The sequence below is a fragment of the Musca autumnalis genome, unplaced genomic scaffold, assembly GCF_047663935.1.
Source record: "Musca autumnalis isolate F117 unplaced genomic scaffold, ASM4766393v1 scaffold_1, whole genome shotgun sequence".
In the NCBI taxonomy this organism is placed as follows: domain Eukaryota; kingdom Metazoa; phylum Arthropoda; class Insecta; order Diptera; family Muscidae; genus Musca; species Musca autumnalis.
In genome coordinates this window covers 7,484,738-7,506,812 of record NW_027411644.1, presented here as the reverse complement: position 1 = coordinate 7,506,812, position 22,075 = coordinate 7,484,738, and the positions used below count along the sequence as shown (strand labels likewise).

The 22,075-nt window shown below is 36.3% G+C and overlaps 1 protein-coding gene across 3 annotated transcripts in view; it reads right to left on the bottom strand.

Moving 5' to 3' along the window:
* LOC141390474 (arrestin domain-containing protein 17) overlaps positions 1-22,075 on the bottom strand; it is a 33,373-nt gene that overhangs the window by 9,442 nt on the left and 1,856 nt on the right. For all 3 annotated transcript variants that reach the window (XR_012409366.1, XM_073963432.1, XM_073963442.1), the window contains exons 2-3: positions 8,402-8,754; positions 7,693-8,329 (exon numbers count right to left, since the gene is read on the bottom strand). Coding sequence is in view for 2 of the 3 variants with exons in the window: in XM_073963432.1 (XP_073819533.1) it covers positions 7,693-8,329; positions 8,402-8,754 (990 nt within the window). In the remaining variant the exon portion in view is untranslated. The remainder of the gene's footprint in view (positions 1-7,692; positions 8,330-8,401; positions 8,755-22,075) is intronic.

The window sequence follows — 22,075 nt, the reverse complement described above, 5'->3', positions numbered from 1 at the left end:
AGTCGTCTTTTTAATTTCTATAGGAAAGTTTTCACAACGATATTCTTATTAATAATGTCGCACGGAAAAATTAGATAATTTTTTTGTTTTCACATAACAACTGCCGCACAAAAAAATTTCTTCTGTCAACATATGTACTTATGTAACACTGTATGTCGCAAAAAACTAACAAACAGTTGCCTAATTAAGGAAAGCAAGATTTGTATATTTCTGTGATTTTCAAATAAAACTACGTAAGTCGCCTTCTGCAAATTTTTAGTTTTTTACCACATATATGTACTTTATTATAGCTTTCCATAACAAAAATGTGGAAAAACTGAACCACACCCGAGATATTTTGGGTAAAAAACTATGTCCTTGTTTAACCCACTTAAAGCCTCTGGTCGTTTAAGCGCCACAAAAAATTGTTGCAAAAATTGAAGTAAAACTCGGGTATTTTCGCATATTTTTGTGTGGTTTTTTGCATTTTGTTATAATATTGTCTGTTGTCTATGACTCTACGCTTATAAAGCTTTATTCGGTCCATTCATTTCAACGCAATTGGAATTCAGAAAAATCGACTTTTTGTAATTTTCAACTTTTGAAGAAAAATTTCAATAAAAAATTTTCAAATCTAAAAATAAAACTACATACGGCAACTTTTGTACAGAAAAAAATTAATTCGTACATGCAATAAAGAGTTTTAATAAAATTTAAATAATTAATATAATAATTTAAAATAATTATATAAATATATATTCACAGAATATTTTTTCGGTTATGGGTATTATTCGGTGTTATTCGCATTTGACCACAGAATTAGTTATAATTTTGTTTTTTTTTTTTAGATGCTAGAAACATTTTCACAAAGCTGTCTATATATGTATGTCCACGTTTCAGAAATTTGTATGTTTTTTATCAAAATTTTCGGTCTTTATTGGTTGTTATTTAGCATTTAGGGCTCATTGTAGTCAAAAAATTGATCCACTAAAAATTGTATACCGCCCGCTTTCTGGTATTTTGAAGCTTTTATCAATATTTCCGGGCAAACTTAGGTGTATGTTGGGTGACATGCAGGGTTCACAGTGGCCAAATAGTATTTGCATTATTTGTATTTTTAAGTTGTTTTATCGACGTAGGATGTAATTTGACATATACTGATACAGCCCAATTTCTGGTGTCCTGAAGTTTTCTAAATTTTTTTGGTCAAAATTGATTTAATTTGGCATTTAGAGTTCCCACAGGTCAAAAAAACTTCCCCACCAAAAATATGGGTATTTGTACATAAGTCGACGTTTTGGAACGGTACTATCCGATTTAAGGGTTTTGAAGTTTTTATCTAAATTTTCGGACCAAATTTAATATGATTAGTACTTAGGATTTTCAGTCATCACCATTGTGAGATATTGGCACTTTCGTTACAGAAAGGTAACTAAATATTTATTTTATGTTCAGAATATGTTATCGTGGAGGCTATTAAAAAAAGTTCGGCCTACCGAATTTTAGTTTTTTTACTTGTTTTAATTATTTACAATTTTTATTTTTGAGTGATTTATTTTTTTCTGACAAAAGCTGAGTTTTTAAATACAGATCTGAAGATTAATATATAGTTTTATCTATAGTCGTTGAAAATATTTGTTAAAAAATTATATCAGGGACTAGCAGAGAATTTTTGTCAAAGATACCCAGCAAAATTTGAAGGAAGGAGTTCCATGCGATGACGTGATTTCATGGCATCTTTTGAATTGGTTCAAACGAAGTCGTGAAAAATCCGATCTTTTCCTTAGCATTTGAAACAATGCAAAGGAAGTCGTGAAAGATCCGATCTTTTCATCAGCATTGGAACCCTTGCAAAGGAAGACGTGAAAGATCCGATCATCCACTTGTTTGCGCCATCTATTCTTTGGCCTGCGTGCACCGCCATGTGGCTCGAATTTATACGCCTTTTTAGCGGGTTCATCATCGCTCATTCTTATGATATAGCCTAGCCAACGCAAACGTGGCATCTCGATACGTTTAACAATATTGATGTCATTGTATAGCAGATACAGCTCGTGGTTCATGCGACGTCGATATTCACCGTCAACGCAGATTGGTCCGTAGATCTTTCTAAGAATTTTTCTCTCAAACACACCAAGCACTACCATGTCTGCTTGCGCAAGTACCCAGGCTTCGGAGCAATACATCAGAACGGGTAGTATCAGTGTTTTGTAGAGCGTTATTTTTGTTTGACGAGATGTGGCTTTGTTTTTAAACTGCTTACTTAAACCAAAGTAGCATCTGTTGTATTCTTCTTTTTATTTCACAACTGATGTCGTTTGTTGTGTTTACGGAGGTGCCGAGGTAGACGAAGTCTTTTACTACCTCAATATTTTAGGAACCAACTTCCACAGTCGGTCCGAGCTCAATGGACGCATTGCGCGTCGACAACATCAACTTAGTCTTTTCACCTTTTACCGCCAGACCTACTTTAGCAGATTCAATAGTCGGATACTCGTTCTTCCTGCCAGATGGTGCTAACTAGCTGATGAATACACCTTATCAGCGTGTCGCCTCCGGTTTTGAACAGATTTGCTGGCAAGCCATCGGCTCCTGCTGCCTTATTATTCTTCAGCCGATTTATTGCTGTCTTTACCTCATCTTGGCTAGGCGGTATACGTCGTCTTCGCTGCTATTGGATACTAACAGTTTTGAAAATATTCTTTCCATATCCTGAGTACACTATCTGTATCAGTTACAAATTACCTTGCTGGTCTCTACAGGAGGATGTGCATGTACCAAAGCCATCAGTTTAATGTTTCACTCTTTGGTAGAATTTTCGGACTTCATTCTGTCTCCTGTACATCTCGATTTTTTCACACTCTTGCTTTTCCAACTCTCTCTTTTTCCTGCAGAAAACACGTTTCCCCTCTCTCGTTTTCTCTCGATACGTCCCTCGAGCGCTACGCGTTGCTACTGATTGTAAAGTAGCCCTATATGCCGCATTTTTCTCCTGGTCATACCATGGACTCCCTGGTGGAGGTCTCCGGTATCCAAGTACTGATTTTGCGGCTGTTTGCATGGAGTGGGTAATGTTTTGCCATTGTCCTGATATGTTATCGGGACGAGGAGTGCTTTGATTAAGCAGTTGGGCTAGTTGAGTGGAGTATGCTGTCCAACTTCCGTGTTGTGTCTGTTCGCACTTTGTTTGCTACGTTTAGTCTGGTGCGTACCTTTGCTGCAACAAGGTAGTGGCCCGAGTCTATGTTTGCACCTCGGAACGATCGTACATCCAACATGCTTGATGTATGTCTTCCATCTATCACAACATGATCAATTTGATTTCTTGTTCTTTGATCTGGCGACAGCCAGGTGCCCTTATGAATATCGAGATGCTTAAATCTGGTACTGCTAACTACCATGTTTTTTTTTGCAGCTGCAAAGTCTATCAGCCTCATACCATTGTCAGATGTTTCACTGTGGAGACTGAATTTCCCGACTGTTGGGCCAAAGATATTCTCCTTTCCAATTTTGGCATTAAAATCGCCTAGTATAATTTGAATGTCATGGGCAGGGCAACGGTTATAAGTTTCTTCTAAGCGCTTGTAAAATATATCTTTTTTCTGTTCGTCCTTGTCTTCAATGGGAGCATGAGCGCAAATAAACCTGATGTTGAAAAATTTTGCTTTTAATCGAATTGCAGCGAGTCTTTCATTCACTGGGGTGAAGCTGGAGACCAGATGTTTTAACCTCCGACCAACGACAAATCCGCAACCTAACTCATGCTTTGTGTCAAGGCAGCTATAATACAGTGCATCACCTTTAGGTGTTGTTGTGACGCCTTTCCCACGGTACGCGCGGTACATTTTAGCTCACTACCTTTAACGGCTGTTAAAGGCAGCTACCCCAGGTGACACCACGGGGAGGTCAGTGTCCACTTGAGATGAAAGAGGGGCCAAGATTAATCCTGGACTTTGCCATGTTAAAGCCGGTCAGGACCGTTCCTTGGTATCTTCCATCACCTACGTTACCCAAAAACTCAAAATGTCTGTTGCAGAACCTGTAATAACACTATGCAACGCTGAAAATGCAAACAACTTCTAGTCTGCATTTTTTGAAAGTACATATTTAGACTACAAAACCCTGGTAGGGTTTTGTCCTGTCAGATTCAGTTCGGATTTTATGGCCTCATCTAAACCGGGCTAAATCTACACTTTTTTGTATTTATTAGGACTTTATCTCAGAAACGAATAGGAATTTGGCCTGTCTTTAGCAATATTGTAGCCCTGAACTAGTAGAACTTATCTTTTGAAAAAACCACATTAGAAAAACTCCATCTAGGGCATCAAAATTTATAAAATATAGAAAATTTTACATAATTGCTGAAATTCTGGTCAGTATCGGCTAAACTATTGGAAGTTGAACCAAGTAACCTTTTGCAAAAATCTTCCAAATAAAGTTCTCAACAATTCTTTAGAACATTCTGAAACTCTAAAATGCTTACTTCATGTTGTGTCAGCAGTATTTTGCATCATATCTTTTACAATTCGTATTTCAAACACAGTTCACACCAACATTATTGACATTTTTATGAAACCGTAGTTGAAAAATGTACTGCATACGGCATAGAGGCATTTTACAACAATGGCATGTTCTGAAGAGTTGTGTATTACATTCCAGGGAATATTTTTCCAAAAGAAAATATTCAGGAAAAATTAACGATTTTGGAGATACGGTGCGAAATGTATAAAAATTGTGGAATTTTTGCATATATTTTGAAATTTGAGGCAATAAATGTAGTTTTTCGAGTTCATTATTTCTGCAAATATTTTATTCTTGTCCTTATCTACAAATTTGCTTTAGAGGTCAGAAGATATAGCCACGAATTTCTTAAAAAAATCAATATTTAACCATGTTTAGATGGGGCCATAAAATCCGAGCTGGATATGACACAACAAAACCCAACTAGGGTTTCTTGTCGTTCGGGTCTGTACTTTCAAAAAATCCTCAGTTGCTCACTGTTGCACAGTGTAATATACAAATTTTTACTACGACAATTTGTTTTCCTGTATGGTATTAAAAATTGTAAAAAGTAGTAGATTAGATTAAACCAAAACAAAATAAGTCGACTGGTGTAGTTCTATATAAAAATCACAGATGATTTAAAAAAAATCCTAACCTGTCATAAGTTGTATTACCGGATTTTATTTTGAATAAAAAAGTTTTAAACAGAATAATAATAATGCTCGGTTCCAATTCCTGCAAAAATCTACTTTAACTGTTTTTTTTTTTTTTTCAATATTATAAAGGAAAAAATTTGTCGTAGTAAAATTTTTATACTCTATATTTTTTTTAAATTTCTACCCCCTAAATTTTTTCCATTTGACCCAAAAACCTCATATATGAAAAAACTTATGTATATATGTTTCCAGTTCATGACTTAATTAGAAATGCATATTTCATTCAATTGCCATGCACATTTATTCGTGTTGACAGCGTTTTGCAATTACTTTAAAATATAAAAGCTTGGCTGGTCACAGGGGATATATTTTGTTAATGACTTGACATTTTGTTTACTACAACTAGCGTGTTAAAATATTTCGTCCCATGTGATTTTAAAATATGTGGAATTCTTAAAATAAATTCAAATGTGAATTATTAACCATAAAATTGCAATAACAAAAGATTAACGGAATCATTGTGAAGGATAAAACACAATGTATCATGTTTAAACTTTTTGTACGGAAACCCTTCTAGATCAAATAATTACACTGTGCAACACTGGAAATGCAAACAACTTCTAGTGGATATTTTCGGAAAGTACATATTGAGACTACACGCAGAGAAAAAATATGATTGATCCAACAATATTCGAAGAGCAAAATATGTATTGTAAAGATATTGTTAAATTCCAAATGTAGTATTGTGATTCCAACAATTGGGTTTTGTTAAATCCAAAAATAGTTTTTGTCAACTGGACAATAGTTCTCTGTTTTCTTCGACAATTTTTTGTCTTCTCTCGCTATTCGATGCCGTGTTGAAAAACAATTATGGTGAGTTTTGCTTGTATGACATGATGCCTTTATCTTTGTTTTTGTGTGTATGTATACCAACAATGAGACTCTTCTTTATATTTGTTTCTGTTTTGTTTCATTCTTCTATCTTCATTGTGCTTTGAGGTTTGGTGTTATACCGGAGTTTGTTATGGTGTTTAATTATTCCTTATGTTGTGGTGGGTTCTTGTGGCTTTTTGTTTGTCTTTGTTGTCAGCCAATGCAGCAAACCATGTATTGTGTTAATTAATGATTGAAATATTATACGCGACATTTATATCCAAGTTATGTGAAAAGTGTATATGAGAAGTATATACACTCAAATCAAAAATTTCTGGGCTGGTTTTCTGGGTTGACAATACTTTTTGTAAACAAAATTAGATTATGATAGTTCCTACAATCGGTATTGTTAACGATTTTTACAATATTGCGGAAATTCGAAAGTTGTTTTTGTTTTCTATGTTTGGAATAAAAGATGGTATTTTTGGATTTGGATTACAATGTTTGAACAAAACAAATACATTTTTGGAAGCAAAACAGATATTTTTGTTCCAACAAAAGCGAAAAATATTTTTTCTCTGCGTGTACCAAAACCTTAGTTGGGGTTTTGTGTTGTTAGATCGGATTTGCATTTTATGGTCTCATCTAAACCTGGCTAAAACGAGCCTTTTTCTACTTATTGGGCCTTTATCTCAGAAATTAATAAAAATTTTGCTTCGCAGTCTTCAGCGATGTTGTGTGCCAAAAGCAGTAGAACTTACATATGTGTCAAACAGACGAACTAGGAAAAACTGCATCTAGCGCAACAAAATCGTTAAAATATAGAAAATTTTACATAATTTCTGGAATTTCGTTTGGGAGTTGAACCAAGTAGACTTTCGGAAAATGTTCCAAATAATGTGGCCAGCAATTCTTCAGAACATTCTGAAACTCTAAAATGCGTATTTCACGTTGTTTAAACTATATTTCATGTCATATCTTCTACAAAACATATTATTATGTTCTCATATTTGGGATTTCAATGCAATGTTGACATATTTATCAAATTGTCGTTGAAAAATATGCTAGAAAAGACGTGATAGAGGCATTTTACAACAACGAAAAGTTGTGAGGAGTTGTGTATTACATTCCAGCGAATATTTTTCACAAAGATAACATTTGGAGATACGCTGCGAAATATGTACAAATTATGAAATTTTTAGATACATATACATATGTATTTTAAAATTTGAGGCAATAATTGAAGTTTTTCGAGTTCATTAATCCTCCAAAATTATTTTTTCTTGCTCCTATCCACAAGTTTGGTGCAGAGGTCAAAGCAAGATTCGTATTGATTTCAGAGATATAGCCCCGATTTGCTTTATAAAGTCATAAAATCCAAACCCGATCTAAGAAAACAAAACCCAAATAGGATTTTTGTCTACTGGTTCTCTGCTTTCATAAAATGTTCGGCAGAAGTTGTTTGTTTAGTTAAAAAATGTTGCACAGTGTAATAGTTAACTAATAGTACTGCAGGAGGGCGCAATTTTGATGTAAGTTTTTTTTGATTTGAGCTGTTATGACCTAAGGAAATTTAGCTTAGTTCCACACACAACGTTTCTCATTAATTTCGAACTCATTTTATCTTCTGTCACAGCTTTCAATAAATCTTAACGAAACTACCAAATTTACAAATACTCACTCATCGGTATATAATCAGGAGGATTATCGGTATCTGTAATCATTATTGTAGGTGTTGAATTTTCATTGGCATTATCATCATCCACTTCTAATGGTGGCAACATTGTCACCTGCGGCTCGTCCCTTGATTCAGCACGCATTATGCTATTGTTATTGGCCTGTAACAGGCCGGCGCTATTACCACTATCCATTATGGGCACACTACCAATTGTCAGCGGAATTTTCAATTTCATTTTCCAATGGAATTCTGTTGGTTTGATAATTATTTTCATGGCATAGTTAACCGTTATCGGACATGACAACTTGGCCGATGTGGGCGGTATAGATGGCAGTTCTAAGTAGCCACGATAGACTTTACGACTCCATCTCAAGACGTTGCCGAATTGTTTGGACGCTATCAAATGCTTGTCATAACGATATTCATGTTGCGGATCGTGAGTTTCATAGGTGACCTCCTGTTTCAGTTTCACATCGCATTGGGTGATGTCAATGGACGATTCATTGTTAATGTACAAAACGAAGTGGATTTTTTGACCGGGAGCATAGCCGCAATAGGGTGTGGAAAATTTAACAGTAAGTGGTCCAGTTGGGCAGCAAAAACTCCAAAAACGTTTACGATCTAATATTTCTAGGGGTACCTGTAAAATAACACAAACACACACATATAAATCATTCAAAGCATTCATTCTTCGGTTTTTTTCACAACTCACCCTATAGATGGCATCACTATTTAAATCTACTGGATGTATCACCGTAAAAGGCAATTTGAATACTTTGGGATATCTTCCTGGTCTATCTATCGTCGTTATGATCTCATAATGTATTTGTCCGTATTTGCCATCGAACGAGGTTGGTAAATTTTCCGGCAGTATAACATGAAATGTATATGAATATTCACCAGCTGTCCAATCCAGACATGAATTGCTGCCACACGAGCCCAAGACATACGAACGCGATGACAAATACGAACGATAGGCTCGGCACATAGCCCGTTCACTGTCACGTGGATATCCCTTCTTTATCCAGCGTATCTTGGCATAACCGTTGACCGTGATGTGTATGGCTGTAAAGAAGAAAAAAAACAGCTTTTAGTGAAGCACAGATGAAATGAAAATTAATTATATAAGAAATAAAATAGAAATGTATCAGGATGCTTTTCCGACATAGATATGTACTCAGTAAGTAACTGTACAAAAAGAGAAGGGATCAACCTAAATCTGATATGAACAAATCCTTACCTTCCGTAGGTGACAAAAGAAGTTTTGGGAGTATTCAGGGTTAATTTTTAGGCGTCAGTGGGGTAGGTATCATAAACATTAAGCCTAATTTATGGATTTCAGCTCGATAAAAATTTTACAGTTTCAATAAGGGGAACGAGAACAACCTGCAAAGGACCGATATAGACCACATACGAACCTGATCTAATATATTGAGAAACTAATTTTGGACCAAATAGGTGGATTCGTTCGAGAGTTACCGTACACACTTGTTAACTTATGTGGGGAGAGGAAGAACCGATATGATCCATCTTCGAACTTTATCTAAGGACAAACTCGATTGATTCGTTCGAGAGTTATCGTGAACTCCAGACAGATAGAATTGTCTGAAACAGTTATTTCCATGAAAAATTATCAACTTGTAGAGAATAATTAATTTTCTTTCTGTTACGAGGGTACCAATGCCCACAATTTGAGCTAATTCGGTCAGCTAAAAACTTGAAAATACCTAAAATCGGGACTGCTGCAAAAGGAGACATGCCCCTAAATTGCACTAATGAGAAACAAATGTATACCCTCTACCATAGTATGGAGGGTAATTTAGCTACATTTTCCTCCCAAATTGGCTCCAATTTGGCACTTGGAGTTTCAAGAGGTCAAAATTACATCAAAATGGTGAGGATTGGTCCACGTTTGGTTATAGCCCTCATATAACGGTACCTCCCGATTTAAGGTGTTTTGAGGCATTTAGCTACATTTTTTTACCGAATTAGTTGAAATTTGACATATGAGGTTCTTAATTACGAAAAATCTTCTTTACTACAAATTGCTAAGATAAGTCCACGTTTGGGTGTAGCTCCTATATAACGGTACCTCCCGATTAGAGTTGTGCCAATTAAACTATATTGAACGACCTAGTTCAACGTACCCCGGTTGTTTGTATGAACAGTCTGCGTATACTTAATATCATACGTTAGTTTGTATGACGTTACTCATACGTTTTTGAGATCAATTGCCCAACTCTACTCCCGATATAAGGTAAGGTATATTTTGAGGCTTTTAGCTACATTTTGTGACATTTTTGTTAAAATTTGACATTTGATGTTCCCAATGACCAAAAGACTTCTCCACTAAAAATTACCAAGATAGGTCCAGGTTTTAGCTCCCATATAACGGTACCTCCCGATTTAAGGTATTTTGGGGATTTAAGCTAATTTTTTGACGGAACTGTAATTTCACACTTCAGGTTTTCACGAAACTTCTCCGGCAAAAACCTTCCATGATTTGGTATAGCCCCCATATAATGGTACCCCTCGATTTTCGGTATTTTGAGGATTTTACCTAAAATTTTTGACCGAACTAGCTGAAATTTGACATTTTAAGTTCTCAGAAGTCCCAAAACTCCTCCATCAAAAATCGTCCATATAAATCCATATTTTGTTATATCGCCCCATTATTTATGTATGTACTTACTTTCTTACTTTGCTGGCCCATTACAGAACATTTGTTCCATTGGCCGAACTAAGAAAAGATCTTCATTTCTCTCTATTTGTTGCTTCGCACTCTGGTATACCGCGTCTTTTCATCTCATCATCCACTTGTTTGCGCCATCTATTCCTTGGTCTGCCAATTCTGCGTGCACCGTCGTTTGTTGTGTTTACGGAGGTGTCGAGGTAGACGAAGTCTTTTACTACCTCAATATTATAGGAACCAACTTCCACAGTCGGTCCGAGCTCAATGGACGCATTGCGCGTCGACACCATCAACTTAGTCTTCTCACATTTTACCGCCAGACCTACTTTAGCAGATTCATTCGTCGGGTACTCGTTCTTCCTGCCAGATGGTGCTAACTAGCTGATGAATACACCTTATCAGCGTGTCGCCTCCGGTTTTGAACAGCTTTGCTGGCAAGCCATCGGCTCCTGCTGCCTTATTATTCTTCAGCCGATTTATTGTTGTCTTTACCTAATCTTCGCTAGGCGGTATACATTCAGTACCATCTTCTGTGATTGGGACTGTGGTATCTTCGTCGTCTTCGCTACTATTGGATACTAACAGTTTTGAAAAATGTTCTTTCCATATCCTGAGTACACTATTTGTATCAGTTACAAATTACCTTGCTGGTCTCTACAGGAGGATGTGCATGTACCAAAGCCATCAGTTTGATGATTGACTCTTTGGTAGAATTTTCGGACTTCATTCTGGCTCCTGTACATCTCGATTTTTTTCACACTCCCGCTTTTCCATCTCTCTCTTTTTCCAGCGGAAAAGACGTTTCTCCTCTCTCCTTTACTCCCTGTATCTCTCTCGTGCGCAACGCGTTGCTACTGATTGTAAAGTAGCCTTATATGCCGCATTTTTCTCTTCGGTAGCAGCATGACACTTCTGGCCATACCAAGGATTCCTTGGTGGAGGTTTCTGGTATCCAAGTACTGATTTTGCGGCTGTTTGCATGGAGTGGGCAATATTTTGCCATTGTGTTGTTATGTTATCGGGACGAGGAGTGCTTTGATTAAGCAGTTAGGCCAGTTGAGTGGAATATGCTGTGGCTATCTGTTGTGATTGCAGCTTACCGATGTCCAACTTCCGTGTTGTGTCTGTTCGCACTTTGTTTGCTACTTTTAATCTGGTACGTACCTTTGCTGCAAGAAGGTAGTGGTCCGAGTCTATGTTTGCTCCTCGGAACGACCGTACATGCAACACGCTTGATGCATGTCTTCCATCTATCACAACGTGATCAATTTGATTTCTTGTTCTTTGATCTGGCGACAGCCATGTACCCTTATGAATATCGAGATCCTTAAATCTGGTACTGCTAACTACCATGTTTCTTGCAGCTGTAAAGTTTATCAGCCTCATACCATTGTCAGATGTTTCACTGTGGAGACTGAATGTCCCGACTGTTGGGGCAAAGATATTCTCCTTTCCAATTCTGGCATTAAAATCGCCTAGAATGATTTTAACGTCATGGGCAGGGCAACGGTCATATGTTTCTTCTTAGCGCTCGTAAAATATATCTTTGGTCTGTTCGTCCTTTTCTTCAGTGGGAGCATGAGCGCAAATAAACCTGATGTTGGAGAATTTAGCTTTTATTTGAATTGCAGGAAGTGTTTCATTCACTGGGGTAAAGCTTGATACCAGATATTATAGCCTCCGACTAACAACGAATCAGCAATCAAACTCATGCTTTACGTCATGGAAGCTATAATACAGTGCGTCACCATTAGCTGTTGTTGTGGCGCCTTTTCCAATCCATCGTACTTTCTGTATGGCAGTAATATCGGCCTTGTACTTTTCAAGTACGTCTGCCAATGCGAAGACTGCACCTTCTCTATAAAGAGTGCGAACATTCCAGGTGCAGATTCGCAGATCATGGTCCTTAAAACATTTGCGGGGTTCGTCAACTTTAGAGGGGTTTGTTTTTCTTTCGTTTTTTCATAGTAGGCTGTTTTTTCTAGGGGAGGGTTACTAACCCGACGCCCAAACCCAAGTTTTTAACGTTCCTATCGGTGAACGCGCGGCACATGTTAGCTCACTACCTTTAACGGGTGTTGAAGACAGTTCCCCAGGTGACACCACGGGGAGGTCAGTGTCCACTATATATATGTATGTATGTACGAAAAAATTGAAGAAATGTTTAGATACATTTTGGGCATTTGGGATATCCGTCGCCGAACAATTTTTGCACCTAACAGGAAACTAATTATTCCATTTTAGTTCAGAATATTTTATGGTGGAGGGTATAAAAAGATCGGCCAGGCCGATCTTAATTTTTTTAAATTGTTAAATTTTGAATGGGAGTGTACCGATGAATGGTGAGGACCGATATAGTCCATATTCGAACCTGATCCTATATCTGGAAGAAATATGACGAGAAACAAATTTTGGACCAAATAGGTTGATTAGTTCGAGAGTTCCCGTACGCACCTTTTAGCGAAAATGTTTGCTTTATTTGGGGAGGTACCGAAAGGACCATCATTTTAGCTAATTCGTTTAGCTAAAAACTTGAAAAATACCTGAAATTAGGCCGTAGCGTTATATGGGGGCTATAAGAAAACATGGACCTATGTTGACAATTTTTGGTGAATAAGTTAACGAAATGGCAACCTGCTGCAAATAAATTCATAACAATTCGAGACATGCTCTAAAACCGCACCTGTGCGACATTTATTTTAAATTCAGTGTGGAAGGTTCCTGAAGGTGTGGAACGTTATAGATCATATTCGAACCAGACCTATGTCTGGAGAAACAAATTTTGTACCAAATCGTTTGATGACTTCAAACGGATGGATAGGGTTGAATCGACTCCAAATAGTCTAAAACGGATTTCGTCTAAACATTTGCGGGTCTAAAAAAACTATTATTTCGATGAGGCACATTTTTATCGTATCAAAGTGCACATACCCTCGTTAGCCTAAAGACTGAGGGTTGAAGAAGGGTTTATATATCTCAGCAATTCTCTATCCACAATTTTGAAAAAATTTGGCTATGAAAAACATAGGACTCTTTTGCCCCGAATAATGATATATATGACTACAAAACAACAACTCTTAACATTTTTGAGCGTTACTTTTTAAATATAGGTATTAGAATTTGACCAATATGGCTAATAGGGGTATCACATTTTTACAACCTAGTATCCCTGTATGATATTTTAATGAGTTTTCAAGTAAGATTGCATAAAATCTTAATTATAAAGTGATTCGATGAAAAAAGCTTCCGCACAAAAAAGCTTTTAAAGTTTTTATTTTTCAGAATTTTGAAAATTTTATAAAATTTAAATGGAATAAAAGCTAGTTTAGTCATTAATAGGGAATATACCAGTAATTCGTGCAACAGGAAATATTTTTTGAGGAAACATTATTTCTTCATTTCATAAAATTAAAAAAAATCAAAGTTTTTTGTGTGGAACCTTTTTATATCCTCCACCATATGGAGGGTATAATTAATGATTAGCATAAAATTCTATGTCGATTTAACCATGTCCGTCTGTCTGTCCGTCCGTCCGTCCGTCTGTCTGTCTGTTGAAATCAAGATACAGCTCGCAATTTTAAAGATAGACAGTCTATATTTGGTACAGAAGTTTTTATTAGTTGCAGGATGGTTGGTATTGAAAATGGGATATATCGGTCCACGTTTTGATATAGCCCCCATAGAACGGTACCTCCCGATTTTCGGTATTTTAAGATTTTAGCTTCATTTTCCTACAAAAATGGCTGAAATTTGGTATGTAGTCTTCTTTAGGGGTATAAAACTTTCCCCCAGAATTTTGTCGGTATCGGTCCACTCCCTCATATAGCCCCCATAGAACGGTACCTTCTGATTTTCGGTATTTTGAAGGTTTTAGCTTTATTATCACACCGAAATGGCTGAAATTTGGTGATATAAAACTTTCCCCAGAACATTGTCGGTATCGGTCCATGCCTTTATATAGCCCCCATAGAACGGTACCTCCCGATTTTCGGTATTTTGAACGTTGTGGCCTCAATATTCCACCGAAATGGCTGAAATTTGGTATTTAGTCTTCAATGTGATATAAAACTGTTCGCCAGAAATTTGTCTGTACAGGTCCACGCTTTCATATTGCCACATTTCCGACTTAAATACGTCGGTATAGGTCCACGTTTCGCTATAGCCCCCTTAGAACGGTACCTCCCGATTTTCGTAATACTGAAGATTGTGACGTCAATATCCCACCGAAATGGCTGAAATTCGTTATTTAGTCTTCCAAGAGTTATAAAATATTCCAGAAGAGTATTATCAGTATAGGACCACGTCTTCTTATATCCCCATAGAAGCGTACTTCTTGATTTTCGGTATTTTTTAAGTTTTAGTCACATTCTCTTACCGAAATATAGGAAATTTGGTATTTAGTCTTCTTTGAGTCTAAAAACTCTCCGTCAGAAATTTGTCGGTATAGATCGACGTTTTTAAATAGCCCCCATAGAACGGTGCCTCACATTGTTTTACCGAAATTGCTGAAATTTAGTATTAAGTCTTCTTCATACACGAAAGGAAACTAATTATTCCATTTTACTTCAATACAACTTGTGGTGGAGGTTATAACAAAGTTCGGCCCGGCCGAACTTAACTCCGCTCTTTTTTGTTTTATAATAAAATGAAATGAATGTTATTTTAGGTATTAATAGGCAGGAAATCATTTTTGAGAAAAAATGTCAAAAAGTCATAACCCTAATGGCTAAATCGATATAATAATTAAAGCATTACTGATTATTCCACAGCATCCACGGGCAACGTGCACCATAAATAATGATATCCGAACAAAGTCAATTAGAGAGAAAAATATTACTCGTTTTTGCAAATTAGATTTGATTTTCTTTATTTTTATCTAAAAAGATTTCAATGACAATATGGCTGGATCTGTGGGTATTTTTCCATTGCAAAGGAATTAGTTGCCTCTGCAATTTAATGTTGACATTGCAATTAATTTTCAACTGCAACAGAATTTCATTCTCCTATACATCCTTTGTTTGTTATATTTATCGCTGTATTCTCTGAGCAAAGCAGTGGAATGTACTTCTATGCACGTGTGTTTGTGTGCATTGATTTATGTGTGTTATGTACCCTACCAAATGTCCTGAAAGTATTTACGCTTTAATTGGCGCCATTTTCATTATCTGCTTTGCTATAGCCATGATTGAACAAACTAAATGTAGGGTATCCTTTTAATGGTTCGTCCGTCCTCCTTTTTTAGATTGTCCTCTAAATGGTCATTTGTTGTTTTGTTTTGCAGAGACTACTGCTGCTATTCACAGTAATGGCTGCGTGCCAAAAAATATGGTTTTGCAGCACAAACATGAAAATCAACTAAAAATAGGAAATAATTATATAGAGCACCGATAAAAGTGCTTACTATAACAGACAACAACAACAACATCAGCAACAGCAACAATAATATTAACAAAATGACAACAATTTCCACAGGATATGTATATGTCAATGTTAGAGGGTATGTTGGTAAACATACCAAGCCAACAACAACAAGACATGCTTATTCGCTTATCAATGCATTTGTGTGTCTGTGTGCGGAAATGTACTAAATGCTAACCTGCATGTGGATATAAGCAGTCATACACACAGCCATTCAATCACCAAAGGAAATGTGAAATTACATTGACAATTTCCATCGCAATGTCTTCTTATTGATGGCAAAACATGATTTCGAAAAACAATTAATAAATGTGACAATAACAAAGCAAACCTATTTATTATGGAATAGTATTTGCATAAACTTGCAACGACAAAATATCATTTGAAGAATATACATATGTATATGGGAAAGATAAAAATAACAATGGAGATTATATAGGTCGTTTTGGTAAAATTTTTGTTAATATCAGAAAATGTTGCCCAATTTTCGCATAGTCAGAACTGCAAGTCGAACTTCAAAAAAAAATTTTGAATTACTTCTGGTAATACAATATCTCTAAGAGTGCAACCAGAAAAGCGGGATCTTTCGGGTCTTTAAGTGACTTCATTCATTATTATCCTTCACCTTGTGATTTATTTGGAAATGGAAAAACTGATTAATTATCAAGATATGTCTCGGAATTAGTATAAGGTAGAATTAATGCATACTCATCTAATCATTGTGTCATATAAGTAAATACTATATCTCCTCTTTTAATATTTTATATAAAAAATACCCAACTTAAATATATCACAATCAGCTATGGCATTTTAAACACAATTCACTATGTTGAACATTTTCTAGTACTTCGTCGTATATCTAAAACTGATCACACTTTCCAAAATATTCTGTGCCTCATCGATGTAATAATTTTACACACTAAATACATATGTTTACACCTAAACCATTTCAAAACAATTAGAATTGATCTAGCAATGTCTGAAGGGGAAAACAGATTTCGTTTAAACTTTTTACACCATACTTCCCAAAAGTCTGGTCAACAATGTCTGCTACCTTCCCCACTAAAGTACATAATTTTCCGCATAATTGCTTCGCACATCGTTTCGACATTTTTACGACCAAATTAGTTATGTTGAGTGTGATAACTATAACAAGTAAGAACGGCGTAAAGTTAGACAGGACCGAACTTTTTATACCCTCCACCATGAACTGTATTGAAATATATATCGTCACCATAAATGCCCGAAGACGTAACCCACAAAACCAAAACTTTACAGGAGAATCAAAAAAACGTTATAAAATTTAAAACTGTTTTACGGAATATCAATCTTATGAAGGCGAGTATATAGGATTTTATCGATCATATACGAAGGGGAATAAGTAGTGAAACCAAAACCGCTGAATTGGTTAGTTTTGAGATCCTCCATTACAACCAAATCTGCAATATTACACTATGCAAAACTGAAAATGCAAACAACTTCTAGTATGCATTTTTTGAAAGTACATATTTGGACTACAAAAACCCTAGTAGGGTTTTGTCCTGTCAGATCCAGTTCGGATTTTATGGCCTCATCTAAACCGGGCTAAATCTACACTTTTTTGTATTTATCAGGCCTTTATCTCAGAAACGAATAGGAATTTGGCCTTGCTGCCTTTAGAAATATTGTAGTCCTAAACTAGTAGAACTTATCTTTTGAAAAAACCACATAAGAAAAACTCCATCTAGGGCATCAAAATCTACAAAGTATAGAAAATTTTACACAATTGCTGAAATTCTGTTCACTATCGGCTAAACTATTGGGAGTTAAACCAAGTAAACTCTTGCAAAAATCTTCCAAATAAAGTTCTCAACAATTCTTTAGAACATTCTGAAACTCTAAAATGCTTACGCCATGTTGTTTCAGCGGTATTTTGCATCATATCTTTTACATCGCGTATTTCAAACACAGTTCACACCAAGAGTTTATTCTCGCATTTCGGATTTCAATACATTATTGACATTTTTATTAAATCGTCGTTAAAAAATGTACTGAAAACAACGGCATAGAGGCATTTTACAACAATGACGTGTTCTGAAGAGTTGTGTATTACGTTCCAGGGAATATTTTTTCAGAAGAAAATATTCAGAAAAAATTAACGGTTTTCGAGATACGGTGCGAAATGTATAAAAATTGTGGAATTTTTGCATATATTTTGAAATTTGAGACAATAAATGTAGTTTTTCGAGTTCATTATTTCTCCAAATATTTTATTCTAGTCCTTATCTACAAATTTGCCTCAGAGGTCAGAAGAAGATTCGCATTGGTTTCATAGATATAGCCCCGAATTTCTTTAAAAACTCAATATTTAACCATGTTTATAGGGGGCCATAAAATCCGAGCTGGATCTGACACAACAAAACCCAACTAGGGTTTATTGGCGTTTGGGTCTGTACTTTCAAAAAATCATCAGTTCGAATTGTTTGCACAAGATCACCTTAAAAATGTTGCACAGTGTTATCCCATTTTCCGAAATGCCATTTCTTGAATATGATCGTTGTTTTTGAACGTAGAAGCTTGAAATTTTGCCAGAGCCTGTATTTTAGCTTTATGCATCAGATTACGTCAAAAAACGAATTTCGATTTTCATGTCGGTTACGTCTTCGGGCATTTATGGTGACGATATGAAAAATTAGTAACTACTAAACTCTTCCTCAACGTTAAGTCTAATTCCTTGGAGGAGAATAATATCTTAACTGATGATAATCACTTTATGCTGATAATTATCTGTGCGAAGGCTTTCAACCCGTTTATATTCCAAAATACCACGTTACATCCACTTCAGAAGGAAAATGTAGCAAGACTCTTTAAAATAGCTCGTATAGGGCACCGCCTTCTTCTTTCTATCCTCTGACTACACACAATTGCAAATTACAGCAATCACAGTTTAAAAATTAGACAAAAAACCCCTCGAAATACATAAAATTGGGCAATACCGGTCCATGGGATTTAGACTAAAGCCTACATTCATATATATGGTAACACAAGATTCAAGTATAAAACCAATAAGGTAGGAAATTGTGACTAAAATCTTCAAAAAATCTTAAATCGGGAAGACCTTACGTGGACGTATACTGTTTAATTTTTTGCAATGTAAGTTTTGTACCTATTATAATGTTTTATACCCCTGCCTAAAACTTCCAAATTTATCGTCGTTCTATGGGAGCTATATGAAGGCCTATACCGCCAAATTTCAGATGGAAAGTTGTATAGCCCAACGAAGACTAAATACCAAATTGAAGCCATTTAGGTGGGAGATTGAGGACATAACTTTCAAAATTCAGAAAATCGGGAGGTACCGTTCTATGAAGTCGTGGACTTTAGTAACTTACTTTACATAGCTGACCCATTACAGAGCATTTGTTCTATAAGCCGAACTAAGAAAATATCTCCAATTCTCTCTGTTTACTGCTTCGCTTTCTGGAATATCGCGCCTTTTCATCTCTTCATCAAACACTGCCTTATCTGCTTGCGCAAGTACCGGAACCATACATTAGCACGGGTAGTACCAGTGTTTTGTAAAGCGTTGTTTTTGTTTGACGAGATGTGTCCTTATTCCTAAACTGCTTACTCAGATCGAAGTAGCATCAGTTGGCCAACACTATTATTCTTCGTATTTCACAACTGATATTGTTGGTTGTGTTTACAGCCGTGCCGAGGTAGACGAAGTCCTTTACTACCTAAAAATTATAGGAACCAACCTCAACAGTTGGCTCGATCTCTGTGGACGCATTGCGCGTCGACACCATCAACTTGGTCTTCTCGCCGTTTACCGCCAGACCCACTTTAGCAGATTGCCTTTCGACTTTTGCAAAGGTGTCAGTTACTTCCTTTACCGATCGACCCATGATGTCAATGTCGTCGGCATAAGCAAGTAACATATGACTGTTCGTGTATATTGTTCTACTTCTTTTGACCTTCGCGTCTCGTATAGCCTTTTCCAACAGGACGTTGAAAATATCACACGACAGGCCGTTTCAGACAAGGAAACCTCTTTTGATAATAAACTCTTCGGAGAGGTTCTTTCCTATTTTAACCGAGGACTGAGTATCAGTTAATGCCATTTTACAAAGCCGAATGTGCTTTGCAGGAATACCAAAATCAGACATCGCTTGGAACACCTTGAACGTATAGGGCTATCGAAGGCTGCTCTTTAATCGACGAAAAGATGCACGGTGTCGGTATTTCTTGGGTCTTTTCCAGGATTTGTCTCAAGGCAAATATCTGGTCAATGGTGGATTTTCCCGACCTAAATCCGCACTGATAGGGTCCAATAACTTCATTGACCATAGGCTTTAGTCTGCCAGATACTTTCTTATATGCAATAGGGAGCAGGCTTATGCCCCTGTAACTGGAGCACACAGTCTTATCTCCCTTCTTGTGACTGGACATAGGATGCTCACGTTCCAATCGTCGGGTAAGCGTTTTTCCTGCCAGATGATGCTAACTAGCTGATGCATACACCTTATCAGCGTGCCGCCTCCTGTTTTGAACAGCTCGGCTAGGTGCAGATTCGGAGATCATGGTCCTTAAAACGTTTGCGGGGTTCGTCAACTTTAGAGGGGTTTGTTTTTCTTTTCTTTCTTTTTTTCATAGTAGGCTGTTTTTTCTAGGGGAGGGTTACTAACCCAAGTTTTTAACGCTCTTATGGGTGAACGCGCGGCACATGTTACCTCACTACCTTGACACAACGGGAAGGCCAGTGTCCACTTGAGATGAAAGAGGGACCAAGATAAATCCTGGGCTTTGCCATGTTAAAGCCGGCCAGGACCGTTCCTTGGTATCTTCCATCCCCGTACATCGTGGACCTATACCGACAAATTTCAGATGGATAGATTTATACCACCTACGAAGACTAAATACCAAATTTCAACTATTTCGATGGGATATTGAGGCCACAACCTTCAAAATACCGAAAATAGGTTGGTACCCTTCTATGGGAAGGTGGAAAGTTTTATACACTCAACGAAGACTGAACACCACATTTCATCCATTTCGGTGGGAAATTCAGACCACAACCGAAAATCAGGAGGTATCGTTCTATGGGGAAAGTGTGGACCTATAACTACAAATTTCAGGTAGAAATTTGTATAGCACCAAAGAAGTTTAAGTAACAAATTTCAGCCCTTTGGGTGGGATATTGAGGTTAAAACCTTGAAAATACCGAATATCGGGAGGTACCGTTTTATGAAGCTATATGAAAACGTGGACCTATAACGACAAATTTGAGGTGGAATGTTTTGAACCCCCAACGAAGACTAAATACCAAATTTAATTTTCGGTGTGATAATGAGACTAAAATCTTCAAAATACCGAAAATCAGGAGGTACTGTTTTATAGAGGCCATATCAAAACATGAACCGTGAACCAATTTTCAATACCAAACATCCTACGACTAATAGAAACTTCTGTACCAAATTATAAAAATCTATCTTTAAAATTGCAAGCTGTATTTTTATTTCATCAGACTGACGGATAGACGGACATGTCTATTTCGACTTAAAATTGTGTGCTTATCTAGAGTCTCCGACGAATATTTCGATGTGTTATTAACGGAATGACAAATTTAATTATACCCTCCATAATTATGGTGGAGGGTATACAAGGTCACAAAAAGACGAAAATACGCCGATGTGCATATACATGAAATCGGACGGATTGGTATCGCAATAATCTTAACTAATTTTAATAGGTCAATATTGCTATAGACCGCTATCTGATCCATATTTAACTCCGAACAGATTTACATGTTTTAACTTATGTTTAGTTTTAATTCCGTTACACGTTCCAAATTGCATCAAAATTGGAAAGCCGTTAATTGTTTGGTGGATCAAATACATGTGAATTATATCCGTTTATTTCAAAAGAATAGGCAAAATTTCCTTCGAGACAAAATTTCGTTATATACTCCAAATTTTTGTCAAAATTGGTGTGTATCAATTATATGAAATCGGTAGAAAATATACAAATCTGAACTTATTTTTACCAAATTATCTTCCACATTTTCGTCTACAGATTAATGTAAATTTGAAGCATTGTGGCGTTTTTTTATTGGGATAGCGTTTGCAATTTTGTTTTTTCAAAATAGTCTGGCTTAATCCCATTGTTGTTGTTTTAAAATATTAAAACAACAACAATGGGATTAAGCCAGACTATTTTGAAAAAAACAAAATTAATGTAAATATTGAAAGTCAGCGATAAATTAATGCACCTCCTCCCAACAGTTTCTTGAATTAC